General features: G+C 42.6%; 1 protein-coding gene across 1 annotated transcript; it reads left to right on the top strand.

The window, feature by feature from the left end:
• The first annotated feature begins 200 nt into the window (after window positions 1-200).
• LOC121731474 (GMP reductase 2-like) lies at window positions 201-23,820 on the top strand. The gene is made up of 9 exons (XM_042120905.1): window positions 201-381; window positions 7,232-7,351; window positions 9,643-9,733; window positions 11,245-11,411; window positions 11,584-11,649; window positions 12,129-12,251; window positions 21,881-22,097; window positions 22,451-22,595; window positions 23,520-23,820. The coding sequence occupies exons 1-9, from the start codon at window positions 295-297 to the stop codon at window positions 23,542-23,544; spliced, it is 1,041 nt and encodes a 346-aa protein (XP_041976839.1). The 5' UTR covers window positions 201-294; the 3' UTR covers window positions 23,545-23,820.
• Window positions 23,821-24,752: the final 932 nt, after the last annotated feature.

Here is a 24,752-nt window from a genome sequence, read left to right as displayed (position 1 = left end):
AAAACGATTTAAAACCCAGAAAATAGGCAAAATCAATGCATTGTAGCTTCTATGAAATGTATCAGAAAATATTGAAGTAGACGAATACAATACAATTTATGAATACATATTATAACACATAGATTTGTCTTGTCAAAAGACTGTTAGTAGACAGTACAAAATAGAAATAGAAGATAAAATTATCAAAACATACGGCAACACCGCAACGTAGCGAGCAGTCGATACCGCGCGCGGGAGGAGTGCGCTGGCCGCCGCCGAATATTATTACGAGTACAGACTGGAGTGTAAGACAAAATGCCAAACATTATAAACGAGGTGAAGCTGGACTTTAAAGATGTGCTGCTCAGGCCCAAGAGGAGCACGCTCAAGAGCAGGAGCGATGTAAGTGGAATTTTAAAGTATTTGTAAATAGACCGATTTGTATCGTCGCTCGCTGTGTTTTCGTCTTACTATTTAGTTTTAATGCAGTGTAATTTAGAGAAGATAGAAGAAATATGCCTTTTGTCTACCTACAGAAGCGACTGCAAGAAAACTTAATTTAAGGTTTTCCCTGAAATTAAAATAATTCAAGTGCTCATCTGCAAACTTGCGATATTCCTTTTTTTATGAAATTAGGGGGCAAACGAGCAAACGGGTCACCTGATGGAAAGCAACTTCCGTCGCCCATGGACACTCGCAGCATCAGAAGAGTTGCAGGTGCGTTGCCGGCCTTTTAGAGGGAATAGCGTAATAGGGGAGGGTAGGGATGGGAAGGAAAGGGAATAGGGGAGGGTAGGAAAGGGAATAGGGTAGGGGATTGGGCCTCCGGTAAACTCACTCACTCGGCGTGAAACAGCGCAAGCGCTGTTCGGTTTTCTGTGAGAACGTGGTATTTCTCCGGTCGAGCCGGCCCATTCGTGCCGAAGCATGGTTCTCCCACGTATATTCACATGAATACTTATGTAACAAAAGTAAATAATACGCTCATTCCAAAATTAGTGACAGTGCATCGTACGTTTAATTAACGTTAATTTTATGTTAATTTACATTAATGATACGCTTGAATTACTCCTTAGTTTAAAAGCCCGGTACTTGCCCTAATAAAATGTAGTAAATTAAGAAATACGTGTTTATTACGTATGACAGCATCTTCTAAGAGTATTCAACTGCCTTAGTCCGCTCGCAGAACAAAGAGATATTCGTCCATGTAAGTACCAATAATATAATGGAGACCATTATTTTCTTGCGAACGAGAAAATAATCTATAAAGAACGAACTCCCTTTCCGGCGACCGGACTAAGGGGCTTTACGTATTCAAAAGTAGGTATTATTATAGAACCTTTAAGAAATTTGTTTAGTTAGGTAAGAAACTATAGGCTATATTAGAAGAATAATATGAAGATCATAGCGATGACCACGAAGAAGACCATAAAATTTAAATTTTTATTAATAATCTCTTAAAATTATCGCGAATAACCAGATACACAGACAGACAGACGCGGTGGGTGAGTTCATTAGAATTATTTTAACAATAAAAATATTAACATTTTAACAGTAGCTATATCAGTAATAAATTAATATCACAATCGTCGCAATCCATTGTTTTAAATGATCATGTTCACTTATTGTTGTTTTTTAAACAAAACCGCAAATAATTTGAAACGCAAATACTTAAATAAAATCTTAAAAAAACAGAGCCTTTGCTGATGATTCCGAAGAAACATCCATCTAAGATAGTTGTAAACCAAATGAAAGAAGTAAAAACCGCTTTAAAGAAGACGTGATTGCTTCTCTCAAACCAGACAAAACCGCTTAATTCATTGATTCCCAAAGTGGTCAAGGTGGACCACCAGGGGTCCACGGGAGCCCGATAGGGGTCTACGCTTGCATGGAAAAAATGGAGTCGTTAACGGGGGTCTATAAAAATTAGGTGACCCGATTTGACTTCTCCTATGAATATACGCAGAAAATATTATATTAATAGCTGATTAAATATTACAGAGCGAGGAGATTTAGAAATAAGTAAAAGTGTGGTAATTTTTGTTAAATAGAGCTACAAAACAAGAAAATATTTGCGTTAACTTTTTACCACTCCGAAGTGGAAGCTTAATGGTTCCTTGTACTGTGACTTGTGAGTCAAACTTAGAATACAAAAAAGTTAAGGTCCAACTATTGGATGAATACGCTTTTTTAGATCGGGCTTGAGCTTAGGGGGGCTCCACCGGATCCAGCAAAATGTTTAAAGTGGTCTATGAGAGAAAAAAGTTTGGGAACCCCTGGCTTAATTGTTCCAAATGTCCAGTATATTGGTTATCAACTTACGACCCACTAGATGTTGCCGCAACCTCATTTGCGCAAAACTTCTTTTATCTCGATTCTTGCGGGAACCATATATTAAATTTTTAATATTTTTTAATATTAAATTTTTCAATGGAAAAAAAGGGAAAAAAGTATCCAATGATTACGAGTTATCCCATCAAATTATCTCTATAATATAGGATCGAAGACGATCAGTTCAGATCGAATCAGTTCATCGGTAATCGGTATCGGTAAGAGTTAAGAGGTAACAGACTTTCGGTAAGAGTGATACCTTGGCTCTTCAAGGGAGCCATAATTATTATTATATTATATCTAATATATAAAAGTAAGTCGGGTTTTCCTTCCTGACGCTATAACTCTAGAACGCACGAACCGATTTCCACGGTTTTGCATTCGTTGGAAAGGTCTCGGGCTCCGTGAGGTCTATAGAAAAAAAATCAGAAAAAACTTCAAGAGAAAAGCAGGAAAACAGGGAAAATCATTTAATAGCAAAACAACGTTTGCCGGGGCAGCTAGTACTAGATAACATCGTAAACCATACATTTTTTCGGGTTAAAAAGTACCATATGTCCTTTCACGGGACTCAAATTATCTTTACACCATTCAGTAAAATCGGTGCAGTGGTTTGGGCGTGAAGAGGTAACAGGTAACAGACAGGCAAACAGACTGACACACTTTTAATTATTTCGCCATTATAACGGCCTTCCTAGGAATACCAACATAATATGAGAATTAAGAACATACTCATAGTCAAGAACTATAAACTGCAAAACGCTCCATCCATTGTCATGGTTAATAATGCAAACGTGTGACGTCACGACTCACGACGTGATAATGTCCTACACACAACCTGCTGACAGTCATAACGTATTTATCGCTTGAGGTTTGAAAACATTTCCTGATTTAGAAAAACTTAAGAACTTGCTGCCTCACTCAGAGACGAATTTTAAATGCAATTAAGGGTGTAAAGCCAAACGAGTGCAATTTGTGAGTTGTGAGTCGTAGAATTTCGGCTGGCGGAAATTCTGCTGTATTCAGTTTCATACAAAAGTCCTGTTTCATTTACACGCGGCAGAAATTCTACGACTCACGACTCACAAAAATACGCTCGTTTGGCTTCACGCTAAAAAAATATTTTGACTGCCCCGTGTATTATTTTGACGAACTGTTCATTAAATTGAAGTTTTTAAATGTATCCGCCCTCTGGGTGCGGAAGTTAGTTAGCAAATATTGCAAGGCTGCATGTCGTTTTTGCTGAATCAGCTATCAAAATATGATAGCAGAAATCTTGTACAGACATACTAATATTTAAATAATTTTGCTCAATTATTTATCTACTTCTAAATACAAACATGTTTTTAATGAACCAAACAATACTTCCTGTTTTTATCTTAAAAAATCACATGAGATAAAAATTGGAGAAATTAACTTTAGTTAAGTACTTACTATAAAATACACCCGAGCCGAGCCAATTCTTTAAGCCTGCGACATAGGAATGCAAAATGATAGTATATTTTCGAGGCAAATTAATTCTGAACGAATATTCACGTGTGCAATTATCAATGGCTACGTATCTCATCTAGATAATATCATGTTAATAGAGCTACATTAAATACAATAAAGAGCAATAAAACTGACGAATGTATGCGTCATGACTTCATGAGGCAAAGGAGTGATATGTTCATTGTTCACCTTTGGATTTCAAACCATTCAACAAGAAGTATTTCAACAAGCTGTAAAATATCTAAAATTAAGGAGTTGGCTTTTGTTGTGGATGATTTACAAAGCACAAGTGAAGAAACAGTACGTATGAACTCTTTTAGACAACATCGTGAGGAAACCCGCACATAGGTAGTCTCCCAAGCGACAGTGCCGTACTCTATCGGATGCTCAGTATAAGTAAATTTAAAAGATGCTCATCTCAATTTGAAGCTCTATTATTCGATAGAGTTCAAACTCTCAAATCTTATCCATTGCTTAGTATAATGCATCGCTCCTTCGCTTTCATTTCGGTGTGAACTGATAGTTATGATTTTATTGCAGGAACAATAATATATAAATAAATAAAATTATAAATATACCCCCTTACTAATAAACGCTGTTTAAGCTTTGAATAGTTATACAGTGTTTTGTCTTCTTCAATCCAATTGAAAATGTCACTTGTGTGACAGGAACAAAACACTGTATAACTATTCAAAGCTTATACAACGTTTATTAGTAAGTTGATAGAGTAAAGAAATAAATGTCTTATAATTACACTTGTAATACTGTTAATCTATCTTCTATCTATATATACATATATAAAACTCAAAGGTGACTGACTGATTGACATAGTGATCTATCAACGCACAGCCCAAACCACTGGACGGATTGGGCTGAAATTTGGCATGCAGGTAGATGTTATAACGTAGGCATCCGCTAAGAAAGGATTTTGATAAATTCCAACCCCAATGGGTTCAAATAGGGGATGAAAGTTTGTATATAATAATGCTTCTTAACGCGAGCGAAGCCGCGGGCAAAAGCTCGTGTAATCACAGACTGTTTATCGACTTCCTGCGCTGTAACCTCTACTCGCTGGCATCGGATCTTTGCCAAAAATTCTAGACTCATTGGCGTTTCCTACTTTGTAGGCCAGTCTGTGCTACGTCAGAACTAGGTCATTACGAAATACCTAATCTGATCGAATATTTCTTATTATTGTTATAGAAAATTGCAACATCAGCTCACTCGTGCATAGCTCTACAATTCTTTGATTTCTAACAATAGTCACGTTTGGACCAAATATGCGACATCCATAGACCGTTTAAGTTTATTATTGTTGTAAAACATTGGCAATAATGTTTTTCATTTAAGTTATCTATATCAGAATATTTACCTACATTATTATTAAAGAGGAGGCTAGCTCCTTGAGAGATTATACCTTTAATTTTTTTACTTTTAGACTTTTTCTACTTTTTAACTTGATTAGATTTTTTTATACATTTAGGGCCTAAGAATGTAATTTTTGCAACACTAAAGTAATTCCTACAATTTTAATGTTCGAGTCGTCTAGTTAATTTCATAAAGAAGAGACAACAAATCGTGCATTGTACCAAAAGAAAAAAATTCAAGTCAATGTAACTATATGTTGTCGGCTGGGCTTGACATAACCCGACCAAATTACGTACGTCCACATCTGTGATGCGGATTTTATTGAGTTCGAACAAACATGCACTGGATCAATCCGCCTTAATACTAAGCAGCTAGAACCACTTCACTAAGAAATCATTAAACACTTATGTTAATGTTAAGAATGTAAAGATTATTAATTTCATTATTAACAATAATGATGAAAAAAAACCTAGAGATTTTTTGTTGGATAAAGTTGAATAAGTGGTTACTGAAAAGAACATAGGAGTCTAGAATTTGGTCCAGAACTTACGAAATGGATTCACAGTCGTTTTAGAAGATTGCCATCCTTATTGTCATTTACAATATTTCGGATATCTTAGTGTAATATTAATAGTGAAATCCTTAACTCCATGAACTTAGGGTAAACCTTTTCAATAGCTCTGTTACTGTATAAAACATAATATAGAGATTATTCTAAGATATAGAGCCAGAGTAGTGACTTGTATCTCTGCTTTTAAATTCAACATTAATAAATAACAAGCTTTGATAAAGTGTCGGGACAGTCTCGGCAGAGTTAACGTCAATATTATCAATCCAACATCAAACGTATTCTGGTAGATCAACACTGCCAGTCTGTCTTCTGCCTGCTTGCCTCTTCACTCTTCAACCGCTGAACTTTATATTTATGGAGATTCTTTGTATCCGGGACAATGATACTGGATACAGGACTTTATCCCGGAAAACGTATGGATCATACGATTTAAAACAAATCGGCGCAACAAATTTTGCGGGCAACACAATATTGTGGTAACTTGTTACTTTTAAGTGCGCTGCCACAGTTTATATTTCCCGCTATCAGATTGCCTCGTTAGCAATTGATTAGCGGTAAACTTTTATCATATCTCAGGTTTCTAAGCAGCAGAACAAACAATGATATTGATCGTGTACTCCGCCCTGCCAGTGCTGGTACCGACAATTGCTCAAATAAAACCATGAATATATTATGACACAATAATATGTCTTCGACATGAACTCTCAGCAAGAAAATGGCAGTTTATTAGTTGTTGTTATGATAGACTTATGGTGAGGTCTCGCCGAACAGAAAATGATATTTTTGCGTTAGTAGCTTCATGAAATTAAATAGCCAGTTTATCTACTAAGTACTTGGTAGGGTCAATTCAGACTGCAACGCGACGAGGCGAGGCGAGGCGCGGCGCGGCATGGATATTGACAGATTTCAATTGCGCGAGACGTTTTGCGAATCTGTCAAATCCATACAAATTTATGCCGCGCCCGCGCCGCGCTTCGCCTCGCCTTGCCTCGTCGTGTTGCGGTCTGAACTGACCGTTCGTATTATGACCGGTATGAAAATTACTAATACCACTACTAATACCTACTAACTTCACTATACCTACGAAGGGCTGACAACTTGTAGCTTTATGAAAAATACTAGATGACGCCCGCGACTCCGCACCGAAATTGCTTTATCGAGCGAGAACAGTAGACCGTACATTTTTCAGGGATAAAAAGTATCCTGTGTTTTTTCCCGGGAATCCCGGGCCTCAAAATATCCCCATACCAAACAGCAAAATCGGTTCAGCGGTTTGGGCGTGAAGACGTAACAGACAGATAGATACACTTTTGCAATTTATATTTTATTTATTTATTTATTCTTTATGTACAATTTTCTAAAACTAGCCCAAAATATACCATACATTAATAGAGTACATAGGTGTGCTTATCTCTAGAAGAAATTATAATATTAGTATGGCGAAGAAGACAATATTTTTCTAACACTGAATTACACCGTGTCATGTTTCAGGTGGACCTGTACAGAGAGATCAAATTCCGGAACTCGGGGCAGACCTACAGGGGTGTCCCCATCATGGCGAGCAACATGGACACCGTCGGCACATTCGAAATGGCCAAGGAGTTGTCCAAGGTAGGCAAGAAAATTATGCTAGATGTTCCTGGCAAGGGGACCATCCATCAAGTAGGTATGTCGTACGAATTTCATTAGTTTCACACAAAATTGTGTGACGTCACAGCAATTTTATAATGAAATATTGAGGTGAATTTAATTCTTACATATTATGTAAGAATTAAATACACCTCAATATTTCATAATGTGATGACTGATGACAGTAAACCTAGAATACCCCCTGCTTGCCCCCTGTGTCATTTCGTTCTGTATCGCATAGGGTATCACGAGATTTATCAAAGTACCTATTGTACACATTGAAAAGGTCTAAAGTAAATTCCGTGACGGTATAATATGTCTGTTATTGGATATCCCACAATAACATTTTTTTGTCATTTTCTTTTTACGACAAATAATGGCAAATTTTCGAAGCAATTTTAACAAATACAGCATTAATCCTTATACAATTCATTGTTGATTTAATGTATATCTATATGGCCCTTTACAGCATAAATTACGATTTAAATGTATATTTTCGAAGATATAACAGATTTAAAAATTGCGGGAAGTAGCTTTTGCGGCGGTACCGACCAATGTAGGCCACGGGTACGGTAGTAATAATGAAAACAAGTCAAAACTGCTGAATCGATTTTAATCATTTTTTCAGTGTCAGGGACTTGAATGACTTACGTAAAAGTAACGCAACGCAATATTAGGTACTAATATTATAGATAAGAATATGTCCCAATATCAACTCGACAAGCTAGCTTCAGTGGAGAAAATGTTGGGTCATTTTAGGACAAGGCCAAATAAGGTCGCGTGTAGAGAAAATACAAAGGGCATGGTAGTGTTGCGTTGTTTTACTTTGTTTAAGTACAGTCTGCCAAGAAAGTGAAGAAATTAAAAAGTGGCAACATCGTAGTGACATCCCTTTCAAATCAATCTAGAAAAAAGGGATGACACTACGATGTTGCCACTTTTTAATTTCTTCACTTTCTTGACAGACTATAAGTACATGACTTTTTATAATACCTTTGCATTGCAAAATATTCAATTTAAGGTACAAAAGTACCAGTAGTAGGAAATTGATTCACCAGATCATAATATTAATATTTAGTTAGGCGACCGAGAGAGGTACGTAGATCGATTTTATGTAGTAAATACATATTATATATAGGAATTCTTAAAACAAACAGTTCCAAATTCCAATGCTGAAAACATTAGACCGGAAGGCGTATGTGAAAAGATAGTAGCGATTTCTTTGAACAATGTAGACTGACTGAAGCAGGAAGTTTATAATAGCACGCGGCTGTTACAATATAAACACTGAGATCATTCTGTCACAAGCTCGAGAATTCGGGCAGCGTGCTAAACAAATGCATTTATATACCTAAGATTTCCGTTTTTGTTACTTCATGTTTATTTGGTGATGAATTTTCCAAAAAAAATACTAGCTGACCCGGGAAACGTTGCTTGCCTTTTAATATGATGTCGATTGTCGTGGGAATAATTAAAAATGTCGAGTTCCGACCGAGCGAGGTGTTGGCAATTTAGACCATGTAAAGGCAACTCGTAGAGACTACTGGTATTAGATCGAGAGGAGAGAAATACCTTGGAAGAGGCCTTTGCTCAGCAGTCTTTAAAAAAAGACAACTTCTTTTAAGTCTCTTCCTTCTTAGCATACAACTATCCGACAAACGCATAGTTGTATGCTTAGAAGGAAGCGATTCAGGATTATGCACTGTTTAGTCTGCGAATCGAGCAATAACCACCGTGTGGACCGCAAAACTGACAGCTCGAAGGCTCGCTTCGAGCTCCAGCGCCTCCAGCTCGATGGAATTAAATATGTCAAATATGTCATTTCCTTCGATATGGAGTAAAACTATCGAGCAAAACCGTATGTCAGTACTTAGCATAAGAATAAACGACGTGAGTGGAAGAATCGAACAAGTACCATTTCGTAACATACGGACAATAACTAATTTTTTACCTAATTATTTTAATAAAACTTGTAACTTATCTACTTCATGACCTAGCTAATATATCTGGCTACACATAATAATCCATTGTTTTTCTATTTCAAATAATTTTTCCGGTCCTTAAGCCTCCATTTAAGCAAAAAAACGGGAAGTATTTTCATGTTACTTATCTTATTCTTCCACTCACGTCTTGTTATAGGCCGATATTTTAGGCCTACCTATAAATCAATCAGTCAATCCTACTGTTTCGGAGGAACAGTTTCGTTTGGCAACACCGCGCCTCTCAAATTTTCGCGATAAACTATTTCCTCTAAGTTCAATTATTACTTTCAGCATGGTGTCTTCACGTGCATTCACAAATACTACAGTTTAGAAGAATGGAAGAAGTTTGCAGAAGAAAATCCGTCGAGTCTCGAACATTTGGGTAAATATTTTTTAACTTTACTTAGTGATCGTTATTTATCAAATTCTAAACAATTCAAAAGAATTAACCAATATGAAATAACTAATTATTGTTCAATGATAGTATCTTATCAAGAGGCATTGTTAATTTTATTCGTTCGGAACTAATTATGAATTTCACAGCATATTATGTAATAATTATTATTATGTAATAGCTGATAATGAGTAGTGACTGATTTTTTATGTAATGATCCAGCTAGACGAATCGCCTAGGTAGGCGATTCGTTCCTGGTCCTTATAAGTTATAATCTTACGTGAGGCCTACAGTTATCTGACTATCGGTCTTAGTAAGGCTGCAGGAACGGTCCAGTCGTGTCGAGTGGCTTTCCCATGTTTAAAGCACAGGTAATAAACGTAATGTACGAAAAGAGAGTGCGAAAGCGCGTGAACAAACCGTTCGAAGTTATTCTACTTATGACCGGACTTTTATAACAACGACATAAAGATCACAATAATAGAGGAACCTAGGTAATGCCTAAACGGATTGCATCCAAGAATTTGACGGAAATAATCGAGATGAGCTCCATTACGTAGAACGAGCGTTTGGCGTCCGGCCAGAACCATTGTTAGGTACACCACTACGCCCTGGAAACCCACTGCCGCAGCCTTGACCCAAATTATACGGGTTTTTATGTATTTTATCCCCGTGGGTTGTGACCGATACAAAAAGTTGATCTACAAATCAAATATCGTTTATGGAAATCGTGGAAATGTTTAGGATGATTGAAACTACTGACAATATTGCTTGTAAGTAGTTTCAATCATTTTGATTTGCTAAGATATATTTTAATCAATGTTTGATTAATAATAGAGCGACTGAACTAATATTTCCACAATAGTCAATATTATCGTAAAGTAGGTATTTCTTGGGCTAGTAAAGATGTTTGTAACGCCATCAAGACTAAAATTCTAATCCCGGAGGATTAAAACAATCCGACCAAAATGAGAGAAGGCAAGATTTATGTCATAGAACCCGAACCAGTGGTAGGTACAAAATTAGGACAGTTCTAAAATCCTTGTATTTAGATACTAGACGACGCCCACAACTCCGTTGCGCCAAATTCATTTCTTGTGTGGGAACCACATGTTTCCGGGATAAAAAGTATCCTATGTCCTTCCCGGGACTTAATGTAGCTTTCCATACCAAATTTTAGCAAAATTGGTTCATCGGTTTGGGCGTGAAGAGCTAACAGACAGACACACTTTCGTATGTGGAACTCCCCGGGGCGGACGGAAGACGCACCCGGGACTACCCACTAGAACCCCAACGGTGTTCCTGCTCCTGAAGGTGGGACTACGGCCTACGGGAAACGCGTAATACACGACCGCAGCTGTCTTTGCGAGGCCCTGGGGGGCAGATCATTGCGAGGTCCTTTGTCTTACGAAAAAACACCTTGCGAGGCTCCGAGTGATTGCATTGTTCGCCACCCCCTATGACCGCCACTGATTAATCTTTTTTTTTAATGTTTCCAGCTGCCAGCTCGGGCACAGGCGAGGCGGACTTCGACCGTCTGTCGGAGATCCTCAACAACGTGAAGGAGGTGAAGTTCGTGTGCCTGGACGTCGCCAACGGCTACTCGCAGCACTTCGTCGAGTACCTGAGAAGAGTACGCGCAGCCTTCCCCACGCATACTATTATAGTGAGTGTTTTCTTTTGGGTTTTTTGTGATAAGTGATTGCCCTTGCCTTTTGTAAACCGGGAATGTTTGATTGTGCTTTGTCAGTCTACAGCTCACTAGCCTTGTGGTATCTTAACTATGTTAATGTATTTAATTTTGACCGAAATTATTTACAAAATTATTAAATTTTCAGGCCGGTAATGTAGTCACGGGAGAAATGGTCGAAGAATTAATCCTTTCCGGAGCAGATATAATTAAGGTAATTGAATTTTGATTATTAATATTGTTTGCGAGTATTAATACAATACAATACTGCGAGTACTCAAAAAAATCCATCGTCTTACCCACACAAAATGCCGATCCGGGCAATTTGTGTGGGTATGAAGTCGGCATTTTTTTTTGAGTTCTCAGCTCAGCATTGTTCTCATAGAAAAAGTTGTTCATTTTAACGGGCTCATTTGAACCTGTATATCCCTATTTTGTTCGCCCCGATGTACTATCGAGAAACAGATTCATTGGCATAAGGCAGACATCTAAGGATGGACCGAGTTTGTTTGGTCGGGTTATGACTTATGTTAAGCTTACTGCGCAGCCAACACTGACATGACATAACCCAACTAATTTATGTAGGTCATCATCTACCTATAAATCAATTTGTTCAATGGTACTAGCTGGTCAACCTTTTTGGTAATTTTCCCTGAACTTTGGTGAATTTTATAGACATTTATAATCTTCCAGGTCGGAATAGGTCCAGGCTCAGTATGCACGACGCGGATCAAGACGGGCGTGGGCTACCCGCAGCTGTCGGCAGTCATCGAGTGCGCCGACGCTGCGCACGGACTCAAGGGTCACATTATATCGGTACGACTAATTCTATTAAGTACTAGACTTTTACGCTTGTGATAAAAAAATACACAGTGAACAACTATACAAAGTCTGTCTATTCAAAAGTTAATGTATATTCTGTCTGGCACATCGGAAACTTCACTTGATAAACCTTGAGTAGTTGACGCTTGAGTTGTACCATGGACTACATTATTATACCTACTTGCATGATTTCTTTATGGTTATACGTTAACTCGTTGCGATCTCTATAAGAGTGATAGAGTGTGGCGGTACCCACAATTTGCCTAACATTCCTGCATTGCGCTATCGAAGTTTCGTAGAACGGCAAGATATATACAACGTCTGAAATGACGTCAGTGGGCTTCGGCCTGACCGAGCATGCTATCTCGCTCGGTCGGAAGATCTTCCTTTTCGGCCGCCACTAACAACGTTAAATTGGTGACCACCGACAAGAACATACATCCTTCTGGACATCAATCATCATCAACACTCCCCGCCCATCCGCACCACGTCAGCAGACATCAAGCATAACCGGGTCGCCTCGACCATAAGCCGCGTTAGGCTTCCGCGCCGGTCGAACCCGTGTCTGGCTTGAACGGGGCAGCCATAGGCTACAACGACCGGTCAGCAAGTAGAGCACGGGGTCCCTCTCCTGGTCATTGCACGCGTAGCTTCGGCCCACACCTGACAACACAAGCGCATCGAAGAATACCACAGGTGTTGGCGACACGACAAACTCGGCGGGGCCGTGGTCGCCGGGTGGCAGAGCAGTGGACTGTATCTTGAAGGGTGAAGGATGCCGGATGGAAGATTTCTGGAGAAGGAGGTGCAGGAGACGAGAAGGAAACACAGGAGTAAACTTGGTACTGCTTGGAGCGGAGTGTGGTGGAGCAGGGCTTACGCATGCATCTGCTTGGCTTGTCGGAAGTGAATGTGTATGCACCGAGAAAGTGCGTGTTTATATAGGAAATTTGTACCGTTAGAGCCCGTGGGGTTCTATCGGTTGTTGTCGAACGAATGCAGTCCGTTTATTGAAATATAACATTTTACACATAATATGACATCAAATGGGATTCTTATAAGCTAATACAATGGTAAACAAACATTCTTATAAGATAAATAAACAATAAAATATGTAAAACAAAGCCATGTAAAAAAGAGACAACAATAGTTCGAGTGCAACTATGCAAGAAAGATACAGCAATAACAATTGTGTGAAACACACTACATTCCCGTGCGAAAGGGACAGCAATATTATAAAAATGAGACACAAGATAAACATTTTCCAATAGGAATTACTAATATGAAATCTTAAATCTAAGTGTAAACAAAGGAGGGAATAAAACTAAGCTATTATTTACAGTCTCCCCCTCGTGCGCAAGCACCGAAACGTTTTATTCCTGGCTGCTTACGAGAATCAGACGAGAGGCTGGGCGACGAATTAGTCCGGCGGCTGTACGGACTTCTGCTACTCTAACCCGCCCGTCTGGACCTGGGAAAGTCTTTATTATTTCACCTCTAGGCCATATTCCACGGGGCATCGTTCTATCACATATTATAACGATGTCTCCGGGGTTGAGGTTGCTGTGCTGCGAGTTGCCGAGCCGAGGCATCAATTGGGGTTTGTACTCTGCTACCCATCTAGCCCAGAACGCTTCGGCCAACTTTTGCGCAGCTTTCCACGAGCGACTGTCTGCTGTGTAGTCTTTATACGAGCCGAAAGGTATCATCCCGCTTGACCTCCCAATTAGGAAGTGATTTGGGGTCAGTGATTCCTCGTTTAGATCAGGATTTACTGGTGTTAACGGTCTCGTATTTATGACATGTTCTGCTTCCAGCAACAGCGTATGCAACACTTCATCTAGGGGCGTCTTTTCTGTTAAGGTGACTCGTAATGCCGCCTTCACAGATCTCACTAATCTCTCCCAGGCGCCGCCCATGTTCGGGGCCCCAGGGGGTATTCTTTTCCAAATTATCTGTTTTCCGGAGGCGAAGACCTTCATCGCGTCGTCATTTTGTTGAAGAGCTTCCGTCACTTCTTTCTCGGCGCCCACGAAGTTGGTTCCGTTGTCGCTATATATGACCGTCGGAGTGCCACGGCGGGACATCATTCGGCGCAAGCTCATAATCATGGAGGATGCAGATAGGGAAGGCACCAGCTCCAGATGCACGGCCCGAGTGGTGAGGCACGTGTAAAGTGCGCCCCACCGCTTCTCGTGTCTTCGCCCGATCGTGACTTGCATTGGGCCAAAATAGTCAACCGCCAAGGCTGTGAACGGCGGCTGATTATGGGCCAGTCTTTCAGGAGGTAAGTCACCCAGGGGAATTTTAGAGGGAGTTCCCCTGTAGGTTCTACACCATTGACACTTGTTGCATATATAGCGAAGGATGCTGCGTAGTCCAATTATGTGGTAGCGCTGTCGGAGCTCGTTCATCACGGTTTGGTGATTGCCGTGGTTAAATACAGCGTGCGTGTGATGCACTAACAGTCGGGTAAATTCTTCCTTCGCATGTAGGACAGGCAGATTATATTCTTCCTTAACTCTGCTATCGAGGTATAATATCCCGCTGCGGTCGAGTTTCACAGCAAGTTTGTGAAAGGGGGACCTCTTCGGAGGTCGTTGCCCAGCCTCTATCGTCTTTATATCGTCCGCGAACGAGATGTTCTGACTCCTCTTGATAAGCAGCAATTCTGCTAGTCTGATGTGATCAGGAGAGATTTCCGTATTTACTTTTCTCTTGAGCAATTTGGCTTTAAATGCCTCAGCCGAGAGCAAGACGGTGGCAGCAGCGCGTACCAGGCGCTTATACTTCGAAAACCTTTCAACTTTAGGCAAGTAATCGTTATTTACATGGTCTACACAGACGTGAACCTGCTTAATTATTCTCTCCTCCCCTGAAGGGGGTAAGGGAGCCGCGGTCCGCTTTTCGCACGGCCATGTCGCGGGGTCGTCTAAAATAAAGCTAGGTCCTGTAAACCATCTGTGTGTCGAACTAAAATTCACCGGAATGCCCTTGGTAGCGTCGTCCGCGACGTTGTCGGCGCTCGGCACCCATCGCCAGTCGGCCGGGGTCGTTGTACTTTCGATCTCGGCTAGCCGGTGCGCGACAAACGACTTGAAAGTACGCGGATCGGACCTAATCCAAGCTAATACCGTTTTTGAATCCGACCAGTAATACGACTTTGTAATTTTGTAGTCAGATTCCCGTTTTACTGACTCTGCTAAGCGGGAACCAAGAACCGCGGCTTGCAACTCTAATCGCGGTATCGAAATTGGTTTCAACGGCGCTACTTTCGCCTTTCCCGTAACTAATCTAGCCGTCTTTGTGTTATTATTCATGCTAACGAAATAAACTGCGGCCGAATAAACTTTTTCGCTAGCATCGCAAAATATGTGTAACTCCCCCTCGCCAGAGGGCGGGGCAGGTACGTATCTTTCTATTTCGAAAGTCCTCAGCAAGTTTAAATTATTAATAAACGACATCCACGTAATGTGGTGTTCCTTAGTTATAAGATTGTCCCAACCTACGCCACTACGCCATATTTCCTGAATGAGGCACTTACCTACCATAGTTACCGGCGAAACTAATCCTAACGGGTCGAAAACCGACATGACGGCGCTAGTGACTTGCCTCTTGGTGGGTAAAATTTCCCCTGAAATTACACTAGATGGCGTGTTTCTGAGGTTCACGTTAAATCCTAGAGTGTCGCGAGCGTGGTTCCAAATGAGACCTAAAGTCCTCTCTGTATCGCTTTTTCCTAAAGTCGTCGCGCCGCTAATTCGCTTATCGGAAACGTCTTTTATCACTTCGGGCACATTCGACGCCCAACCGCGTAACTCGAACGAAGCGCCTAAGTTAATCCTATACATGGCATTGACCGCTTGCCTGGCTTCGTCCGCGTCGTCGAATGAGTCTAAGTAATCGTCCATATAAAAGTTCCGTTCCGCAGCTTTAGCTACCTTCGGGTACTCTGAACTAAAGTTTTGCGCGTTTTTATTTTTAACATGAATGGCCACGCACGGCGATGAGGCCGCCCCAAAAATAAGCGAGGTCATACGGTATTCTCGCGGGGGGATGTTTCTATCGTCGCCTCGCCACAGAAAACGAAGGCTGTCGCGATCCGAATCAATCACTTTTATTTGTAAGAACATCTCTTTGATGTCCGCTACTACTGCTATTTTTCCTTCGCGGAACCTAACTAAAACGCCGAAAAGCGACTGCAATAAGTCGGGCCCGGTTAGTAGCGCATCATTCAAACATTTTCCCCCACATTTAGCCGCAGCGTCAAAAACCAGTCGCACCTTACCTTTTTGGGGATGAACCACTGAAAAATGAGGTAAGTACCAGGTGCGAGGTGATGTGGCTGGGGTGCTCACTAGTTCTGCGTAACCCGAACTTAGCAAGTTATTTACTTGTTTCGAATACTCTATTTTTAAGTTTAAGTTTTTATCTAATTTGTTCTCTAGATTGTACAGACGGCTTAGGGCTTGTTTCTTATTGTCCGGCATTACTTCATTGTCGGTTTTCCACAATAAGCCTGACTCATACCGATCGCAATCGTTCATTTTATTGCAAGTTCTATTTAAAACAGTTAACGCGCGCTCGTCCGGATCCGCTTTAGGTTTACGCGGCTCTATACCTAACGACTCTATGCTAAAATAATTCCTTATCAATTCTAACGCGGGATCCTCGGACTGCGACGTTCTTACGTGACTTATGAACTGAATATTATTTAAATTACGCGAGCTTGCGTCCTGCCCGTGCAGGACCCATCCTAATTTAGTTAACGACGCCACTGGCTGACCCTTATTTCCGATACGTAATTGTCGAGACGTAATTAAGTGCCAGTTATCTTGGCCGATGAGTATCGTAGGTTTAGCCTGCTCGTAACACAGTTCGTCTTCTAATTCCGCTAGGTGGCTGCACTGTCTAACTAGGTCCTTGCTTACGGACTGCGGCGTAAGGTTCAAATTACTAATCGTGCTCGCGTTCATTTTTTCTAGATTTCGACTACACGCGCCGCGGATTGTTAGCGATATGTTGCACGATTCGGGGTCGTCAATTTGGTTACCGCCTACCCCTTCCAACTTAAGTAGCTGGCTGCGACCCCTGGGTGCTACACTGTCCGCTACCGTACGCTCAACTAGGGTCAATGTAGAGCCCTCGTCCAGCAAGGCGTATGTAGCGGTGGTGCCCACTGGGCCACTTATCTCAACCGGCACTACTTTGAGGTAGGTGTTTGACGCACGAACGTGATTTATTGAGCTAACATTGCCGCTTGCGGGCGGCGCTGCACTGCCGCTGCCGTGTAATAGCTTATTATGAGACGCTTCGCAACCGTTTATGCCGCACGGAATATATTTACATCTGAAAGTTCGCCCGCGCGAGTTATTTAGACATCTAAAGCAAAGTTTACTATTTTTAGCTGCGTCCCATCTTTCCGATACGCTAAGTTTAATAAAATCTGCACAATTAATAGTCGTATGGGAGCCTGAACATACGGGACAATTATTTCTATTGGACGAGTTTGACGGCGCTTCCGTCGCGGAGCGTGGCGCCTCTGTCGCGGGGCGCGGCGTGCGATGCTTCGGCCTGAATGGTTCGGCCTTTTTAGCTGAGGGTTTGAACGCGGCTGCTACGGTATTACGCGGCTCGTACGTGACTTCGCAATCTGATCTATCACAGGAACTATCGCTATCATAACGCGTCGATCTATGAGTCCGTGTGCGAGTCGTGTTTACCGCGCGAGGTTTCATCTTGCCTCTCCTTTCCTCCCTAGCTGTTTCGTATGCGAACATCGCGCCGCACTGATCCGCCATAATATTTAAAAATCTAGCCATTAATTCGAGCTCCGGTGCTCCGGGTCGTTCAGATTTGAACTCGTACCACTTATATTTTAAAATAATATTTAACTTGTCGACTATTCGACCCACTAACTCGGGAGAGTACAAATATTGTGGCTGGTTAAGTGACTTTATGGCCGCTACCGTGTTTGATATTTTACTCGCGAAACTACTAACATTGCGCCCGTCTTCCGTCATACGGGGTAAACGTTTTATGTTTTCGATTTCGGAGAGAATAAGTAGGTAGTTCTGGCCTGCCGTATCGCCGTTCTAGCGTATCTATTATTTCGTACGGGTCCGATACTGTGTATAGCAAAGATCTAACTGTTTCGCGGGCCGCGTCTCTTAATGCTTTTCTTAAGAGGATACAACAGGGGCTAGAGAAATGAAAAAAAAGTACGTGTAATATCTATAGCTGTCTCCCTTACCTCAGGCCTATACCGCAGAACGCGATCGAGACAACTGCAGAAAATCCAGAAAATCAACGATTCGTTGTCCCCTGATTCCTTCTCCAAAACTTAACCGATTTAAGTACTTTTTTCATTAAATATTAAAAAAAGGCTTGAGCTGTGTTCCTATGTTTTGCTTTTTTTGTATAATCTAGCCAAATCTGTTTTCTGGACGTTTGAACACAGTGGAAAATTTGGCCATTTTTTTGGGTTTTTGAACGTTCATATCTTATTTAATAATTAAATTATGAAAAAAAAGAAAACATAGGGACATTGTATTAGTGGCCGTAGATATTCAGGAAAAAAATTATAACTCTACTAGCATTATCCAGGGAGGAAACAGGGGACAACGTTTGTATGGAAAAAAGGGCGGTGTGGAATCCTCTTAACCTAGCTACATTTTGAATGTCCGAGAACATATCCGCGGTGTCATTAAAAACGGATTTAAACGCCATCCACTCCGTAATTGTTCCGTCGAAGTGGGGCAACTCATGAATGAATTTAGGCGTCGCTTCCGACCTACTCGAATTGACCGCTTGAACTATCGCGTTGGCTAGCAATGTCATGTCGCTAAGCGACGTGTTACCGGCGCGCGGTTTGATGTTTTCGGTCGGACGCGGGTCTCGTCCCGGGTTTTGAGCGCTTGTTGACGGCCTAACACATTGCTCCGAGATCCAGCCTTCAACTCGGGTTTTATTCGATCTGGGTGGCTGGTCCGCGTCAGTGGATTCTCCTAGCTCTATCCTAGCTATTTCCAGCCGACTCATGGCAGCTGCGGACGCCGCCCTAGCCCGTGCTAGTTCGGAGTTGTGATACTCTAATTCGGCCTGCAACGCGGATAATTTGCTGCTCGCTCTGTCCCCGGGGACGTTAACTATAGTGCCCGGCGCACTTCCTACATTTTCGACTACGTTGTCGATTTGTGCGGGTACTGAATTTAGTTTGGCCCTAGCGTCGGTACGCGTGCTGCTCTCCGTCGTGTCTTCAACGCCGGTGCCTCTGCTCCATGTGCTGGTCTCGTGGGTCGTGGTCTGCCCTGACGATGGCGTCTCTTCCCGCGAGGGCGTGGACTTGCCCGAGCGCAACACACGCGCGTTCTCCATTGCGCACGAGGGGCCCTAACCTTAAAACTAACACTTTTCACTTTCACTTCACTTAATGTCTTTACCTATACGTAACGCGACCTACCAAGCCTACTACTAACAGCCCGGTCAGCTTGCTACCGCGGTGACGCCGAACCGGGAATAGGAATGCAGGGAATAGGAAGGTAGGAACCTCCCGGTAGAGGGCGCGGGCGCTCACGGGTGCATCAGAGTGCGGGAGGAATGTCCGCACCCGTCGTTGCGTGCCAACTTGTGGCCCCAGAGCGTTACCGTACCGTGCCGGCGGGGTGCTGACTGTTCACCTGGGTAGGTGTGTGGAGGCGTCAGGTCGTCCACAATGCTTCCGTGCGCTCTGCAGGGGCCGTTTAACACCGCTAGGTGGCCACGCACGTTAATGAGGATTGCTTCCAAGTAATTGGTGGAGGTAAGCAAAGCCAACCACCAACACTCGCGCGTACTTGTTTCTTTCTTCTTTCTTCAGAAGGTAGACGCTGGCCTTGGCTGCAGGGGCTTCGTCTCTTCTCCTGTGTTTTCTCTCTTCAATCTTCTCTCTTCTCCGGGACTGGGCTGCCGTCTTCAGGGCGAGCTTCTCTCTTCTCCAGGGCTGGCTGCAATCTTCAGGGCGAGCTTCTTTCTTCACGAGCTGACGCAGTGATCCGGCTTCTGAAGGACCAGTTGTTGGCAACACGACAAACTCGGCGGGGCCGTGGTCGCCGGGTGGCAGAGCAGTGGACTGTATCTTGAAGGGTGAAGGATGCCGGATGGAAGATTTCTGGAGAAGGAGGTGCAGGAGACGAGAAGGAAACACAGGAGTAAACTTGGTACTGCTTGGAGCGGAGTGTGGTGGAGCAGGGCTTACGCATGCATCTGCTTGGCTTGTCGGAAGTGAATGTGTATGCACCGAGAAAGTGCGTGTTTATATAGGAAATTTGTACCGTTAGAGCCCGTGGGGTTCTATCGGTTGTTGTCGAACGAATGCAGTCCGTTTATTGAAATATAACATTTTACACATAATATGACATCAAATGGGATTCTTATAAGCTAATACAATGGTAAACAAACATTCTTATAAGATAAATAAACAATAAAATATGTAAAACAAAGCCATGTAAAAAAGAGACAACAATAGTTCGAGTGCAACTATGCAAGAAAGATACAGCAATAACAATTGTGTGAAACACACTACATTCCCGTGCGAAAGGGACAGCAATATTATAAAAATGAGACACAAGATAAACATTTTCCAATAGGAATTACTAATATGAAATCTTAAATCTAAGTGTAAACAAAGGAGGGAATAAAACTAAGCTATTATTTACAACAGGTCTTCGGGGGGAAGTGATGTGGCGGTACCCACAATTCGCCTAACATTCCTGCATTGCGCTATCGAAGTTTCGTAGAACGGCAAGATATATACAACGTCTGAAATGACGTCAGTGGGCTTCGGCCTGACCGAGCATGCTATCTCGCTCGGTCGGAAGATCTTCCTTTTCGGCCGCCACTAACAACGTTAAATTGGTGACCACCGATAAGAACATACATCCTTCTGGACATCAATCATCATCAACACTCCCCGCCCATCCGCACCACGTCAGCAGACATCAAGCATAACCGGGTCGCCTCGACCATAAGCCGCGTTAGGCTTCCGCGCCGGTCGAACCCGTGTCTGGCTTGAACGGGGCAGCCATAGGCTACAACGACCGGTCAGCAAGCAGAGCACGGGGTCCCTCTCCTGGTCATTGCACGCGTAGCTTCGGCCCACACCTGACAATACAAGCGCATCGAAGAATACCACAGGTCTTCGGGGGGGGAGTGATGTGGCGGTACCCACAATTCGCCTAACATTCCTGCATTGCGCTATCGAAGTTTCGTAGAACGGCAAGATATATACAACGTCTGAAATGACGTCAGTGGGCTTCGGCCTGACCGAGCATGCTATCTCGCTCGGTCGGAAGGTCTTCCTTTTCGGCCGCCACTAACAACGTTAAAAGAGCATCTAAATATCGCTTATAGTAAGTCGCAGGTTCTACGCTCATCTGGCATCAGTTCAGTCCATCAATGCGTTGGGTTACACGTTCAGTTTGTGTCAATCTTTACCAGGTTGATGGATCAGATTAATGAGAAACTAAGCGTGTAACCTCCGACTGGCTTCTTACAGACGAATGGCACTAATTGTCGACGGCACGTGTCGACGTTAGTCGACAAGTGCCGTTCGTTTGTAAGCGCTCTAAGTCATCCGTATCCAGGACGGCGGGTGCACGTGTCCGGGCGACGTGGCGAAGGCGTTCGGCGCGGGCGCGGACTTCGTGATGGCGGGCGGCATGTTCGCCGGCCACGACCAGTGCGGCGGCGAGGTGGTCACTAAGCCCGACGGTCGGAAGGTCAAGCTGTTCTACGGCATGTCCTCATCCACCGCCATGCAGAAGCACGCGGGCGGGGTTGCCGACTACCGCTCCTCGGAAGGTGGGTTTACAGACATTCTAATTATTACATCTGATTGGTTTTGGCGCAGATCTCAAGAGTTATTATTAAGCATGTCTTTAAAGCATCCCTGAGATTGTTTCAAAGGGTTTAGCTGAGCCGCTGTCGATCCTGGCTTACAGAAAGCATAGCAGTGTCTTTGATATGTCTCGGAGCTCGATGACTGCCATTAGCTTCAGGGGTGCTGCACGTTCCTGTTGTATGCATGTAGCTGTTTGTAGTATGCCATGCTGTTCTGGGTGGGGGCTCGCGGGGTACGATACAGTAGATACTGCAAATACAGTAATATGTATCTTTTCGGCGCAATAAAGGTGTTAACACCCTTCTCTTTGCAGGCAAGACGGTGGAGGTGGAGTACCGCGGCGACGTGGCGGCGACGGTGCGCGACGTGCTGGGCGGGCTGCGCTCCGCCTGCACCTACGTCGGCGCCGCCCGCCTGCGCGAGCTGCCGCGCCGCGCCACCTTCATACGGTGCTGCAGGTGAGTCCAGTGGCGTAGCTGCTGAGGGGTAAAGTGGGGCACCCCCGGGGCCACGCTTAGGGGTCCCTCAATTTACATTTCCATACAATAATTAAAAAATAACAACAATTAAAAAGCGAAGTGATAGTTTCGATGGGCTGCAGCCGTTCCCGAGTTAAGGTCATTGCACATTATACCAACTCCACTCCAACCTAAATTACATCATGATATAGAAATGTAACCTACATTGTTAGGAGTTAAGACGTAATAGTTTTGTCAACTCACACCGGGTGGCTAGTCCACCCGTTCGCAAGTTTTTTTTTAATGAAATAAGGGGGCAAACGAGCAAACGGGTCACCTGATGGAAAGCAACTTCCGTCGCCCATGCATACTCGCAGCATCAGAAGAGCTGCATGTGCGTTGCCGGCCTTTTAAGAGGGAATAGGGTAATAGGGGAGGGTAGGGATGGGAGGTAAACTTACTCACTCGGCGAAACACAGCGCAACCGCTGTTTCACGCCGGTTTTCTGTGAGAACGTGATATTTCTCCGGTCGAGCCGGCCCATTCGTGCCGAAGCATGGCTCTTCTACGTATAAAGAAAGTTAGTAAATTAACTCCTAAGTCACCGTACATAAAGCTGAGAATACAATAGGCATCATTAAGGCCGGTATAAATAGTCAGTACTCAAGATGCATCTCGCTCTCAAGACACGGTTCAGCCTCTGTGATTGGTTGGCTGTCAAAATTTGGACCAATCATAGAGCCAAACCGCGTCTTGAGACCGAGATGGATCTTGAGTACTGACTATTTATACCGGCCTAAATATTGTGAGTTGGGTTGGCGTCGAGTCGGTGTAGTGTACGATGACACTTGTGAGTGCTGAGTAGGTACTGACTGAGTATGACCACAAAGCAACGATTTCTTATCATACTTTTGTTTGTTTCAGGCAAGCTAACGACGTATTCTCTTAAGACACGACTGGAATTGTATGCCTTAGTACTTTATAAACGTAATAGAAGAATTCTGCGAAACGGACAAATGTTTTAGACAATTAATTTACATATCATTTGTTACATAGAAATTATTTTTGTCGCTTACACAGGATATGAGTTTTGATCTGTATTCTGATGTTTTGATACAAAAGAAGGAGGGATAGTTGCTGGCAACATACTTTTGACCTTCGTCAAATACCAAAGCTAGAAGATTCCTTTCCTTCGATTTAAAAGTTTTCATATTATGTTACTTTATAAATAAGTTTATTTTGTCCATGCTTTGTACTTACAAATGTTAGATGCGTATTCAGTACTCGGCCAAAATAATGCACATACTTACAGCTTTTTAATGCAGTGACCATTAATATTAAGGTAAACGCAGATCTCTACACTGTAAAGGTGTGTCCGATCCTCGCGGCCCGGGACCGCGACTGACAAAAATTCAAATTATATGCCACTTTATGAATGATCGTTAGATTGGTGTTTGTAGAAAATGAAACCAACAGCCTAGTTCATTTTATTTGAATTCTTGTCGATCGCGGTTGCCTCGTGGATCGTAAAGCCACTCAAGCTAAAGATACCTACAGTTCGACAAGGCTTTAAAGTTTAAATGAATATGTCAATGATGTCACTTCTAGGGGGATATTATCATAGCTGGGCACCGTTAATCAAATAGTTAACTTCGTTAATCGTTAATCCGTTAAAAGAAAAGTTAACTTCGTTAAACGTTAAAGCGTTATATTTTGGACGAATTAACGCAAGTTAACGTTAATCGTTAATCCGTTAATATGTAATATGGCCTTGTTATGACTTATATCATTGCGTTAGTGTACATACAAAACCTGTTGGTTTAGGTTCTGGAAGTTACCCCGAGGGGGCGGGGGATGCGTAATGCATTTCCCCTCCTCAAAAAAAAAAAGGTTAGGGACAAAACAAAATACTTTTATAATTATTGTATTCTACCTAACAAAATTACACTGCACTCTTCTTTGTCAACATGCAAATAATTTATAATAACAATAAACAAATCACTCTTCACTCTATAAGCTAATGAAATGATAAAACGAAACAAATCTCTTCTCACTCGCACGCGCCTGAAAATGTATCTAGTATTGCTTTTGTTTCACTCGCTGTTGCCGTGCCGCGGCGCCGCGCTGCCCGCCCGCCCGGCACTTGTCGTTTCATAC

Source organism: Aricia agestis, chromosome 1 (genome assembly GCF_905147365.1).
Source record: "Aricia agestis chromosome 1, ilAriAges1.1, whole genome shotgun sequence".
NCBI lineage: Eukaryota > Metazoa > Arthropoda > Insecta > Lepidoptera > Lycaenidae > Aricia > Aricia agestis.
Note: the sequence above shows the minus strand (reverse complement) of the source record. Positions and strands in the feature narration are given on the sequence as shown.

What these genes read in the sequence shown, in the direction of transcription:
- LOC121731474 (XM_042120905.1), top strand. Translation starts at nt 295, where the DNA reads ATGCCAAACATTATAAACGAGGTGAAGCTGGACTTTAAAGATGTGCTG. An exon ending in GTCGAGTCTCGAACATTTGG is followed by an intron (nt 9,734 to 11,244) that starts GTAAATATTTTT and finishes TAATGTTTCCAG; the next exon opens with CTGCCAGCTCGGGCACAGGC. An exon ending in ACCTTCATACGGTGCTGCAG is followed by an intron (nt 22,596 to 23,519) that starts GTGAGTCCAGTG and finishes TGTTTGTTTCAG; the next exon opens with GCAAGCTAACGACGTATTCT.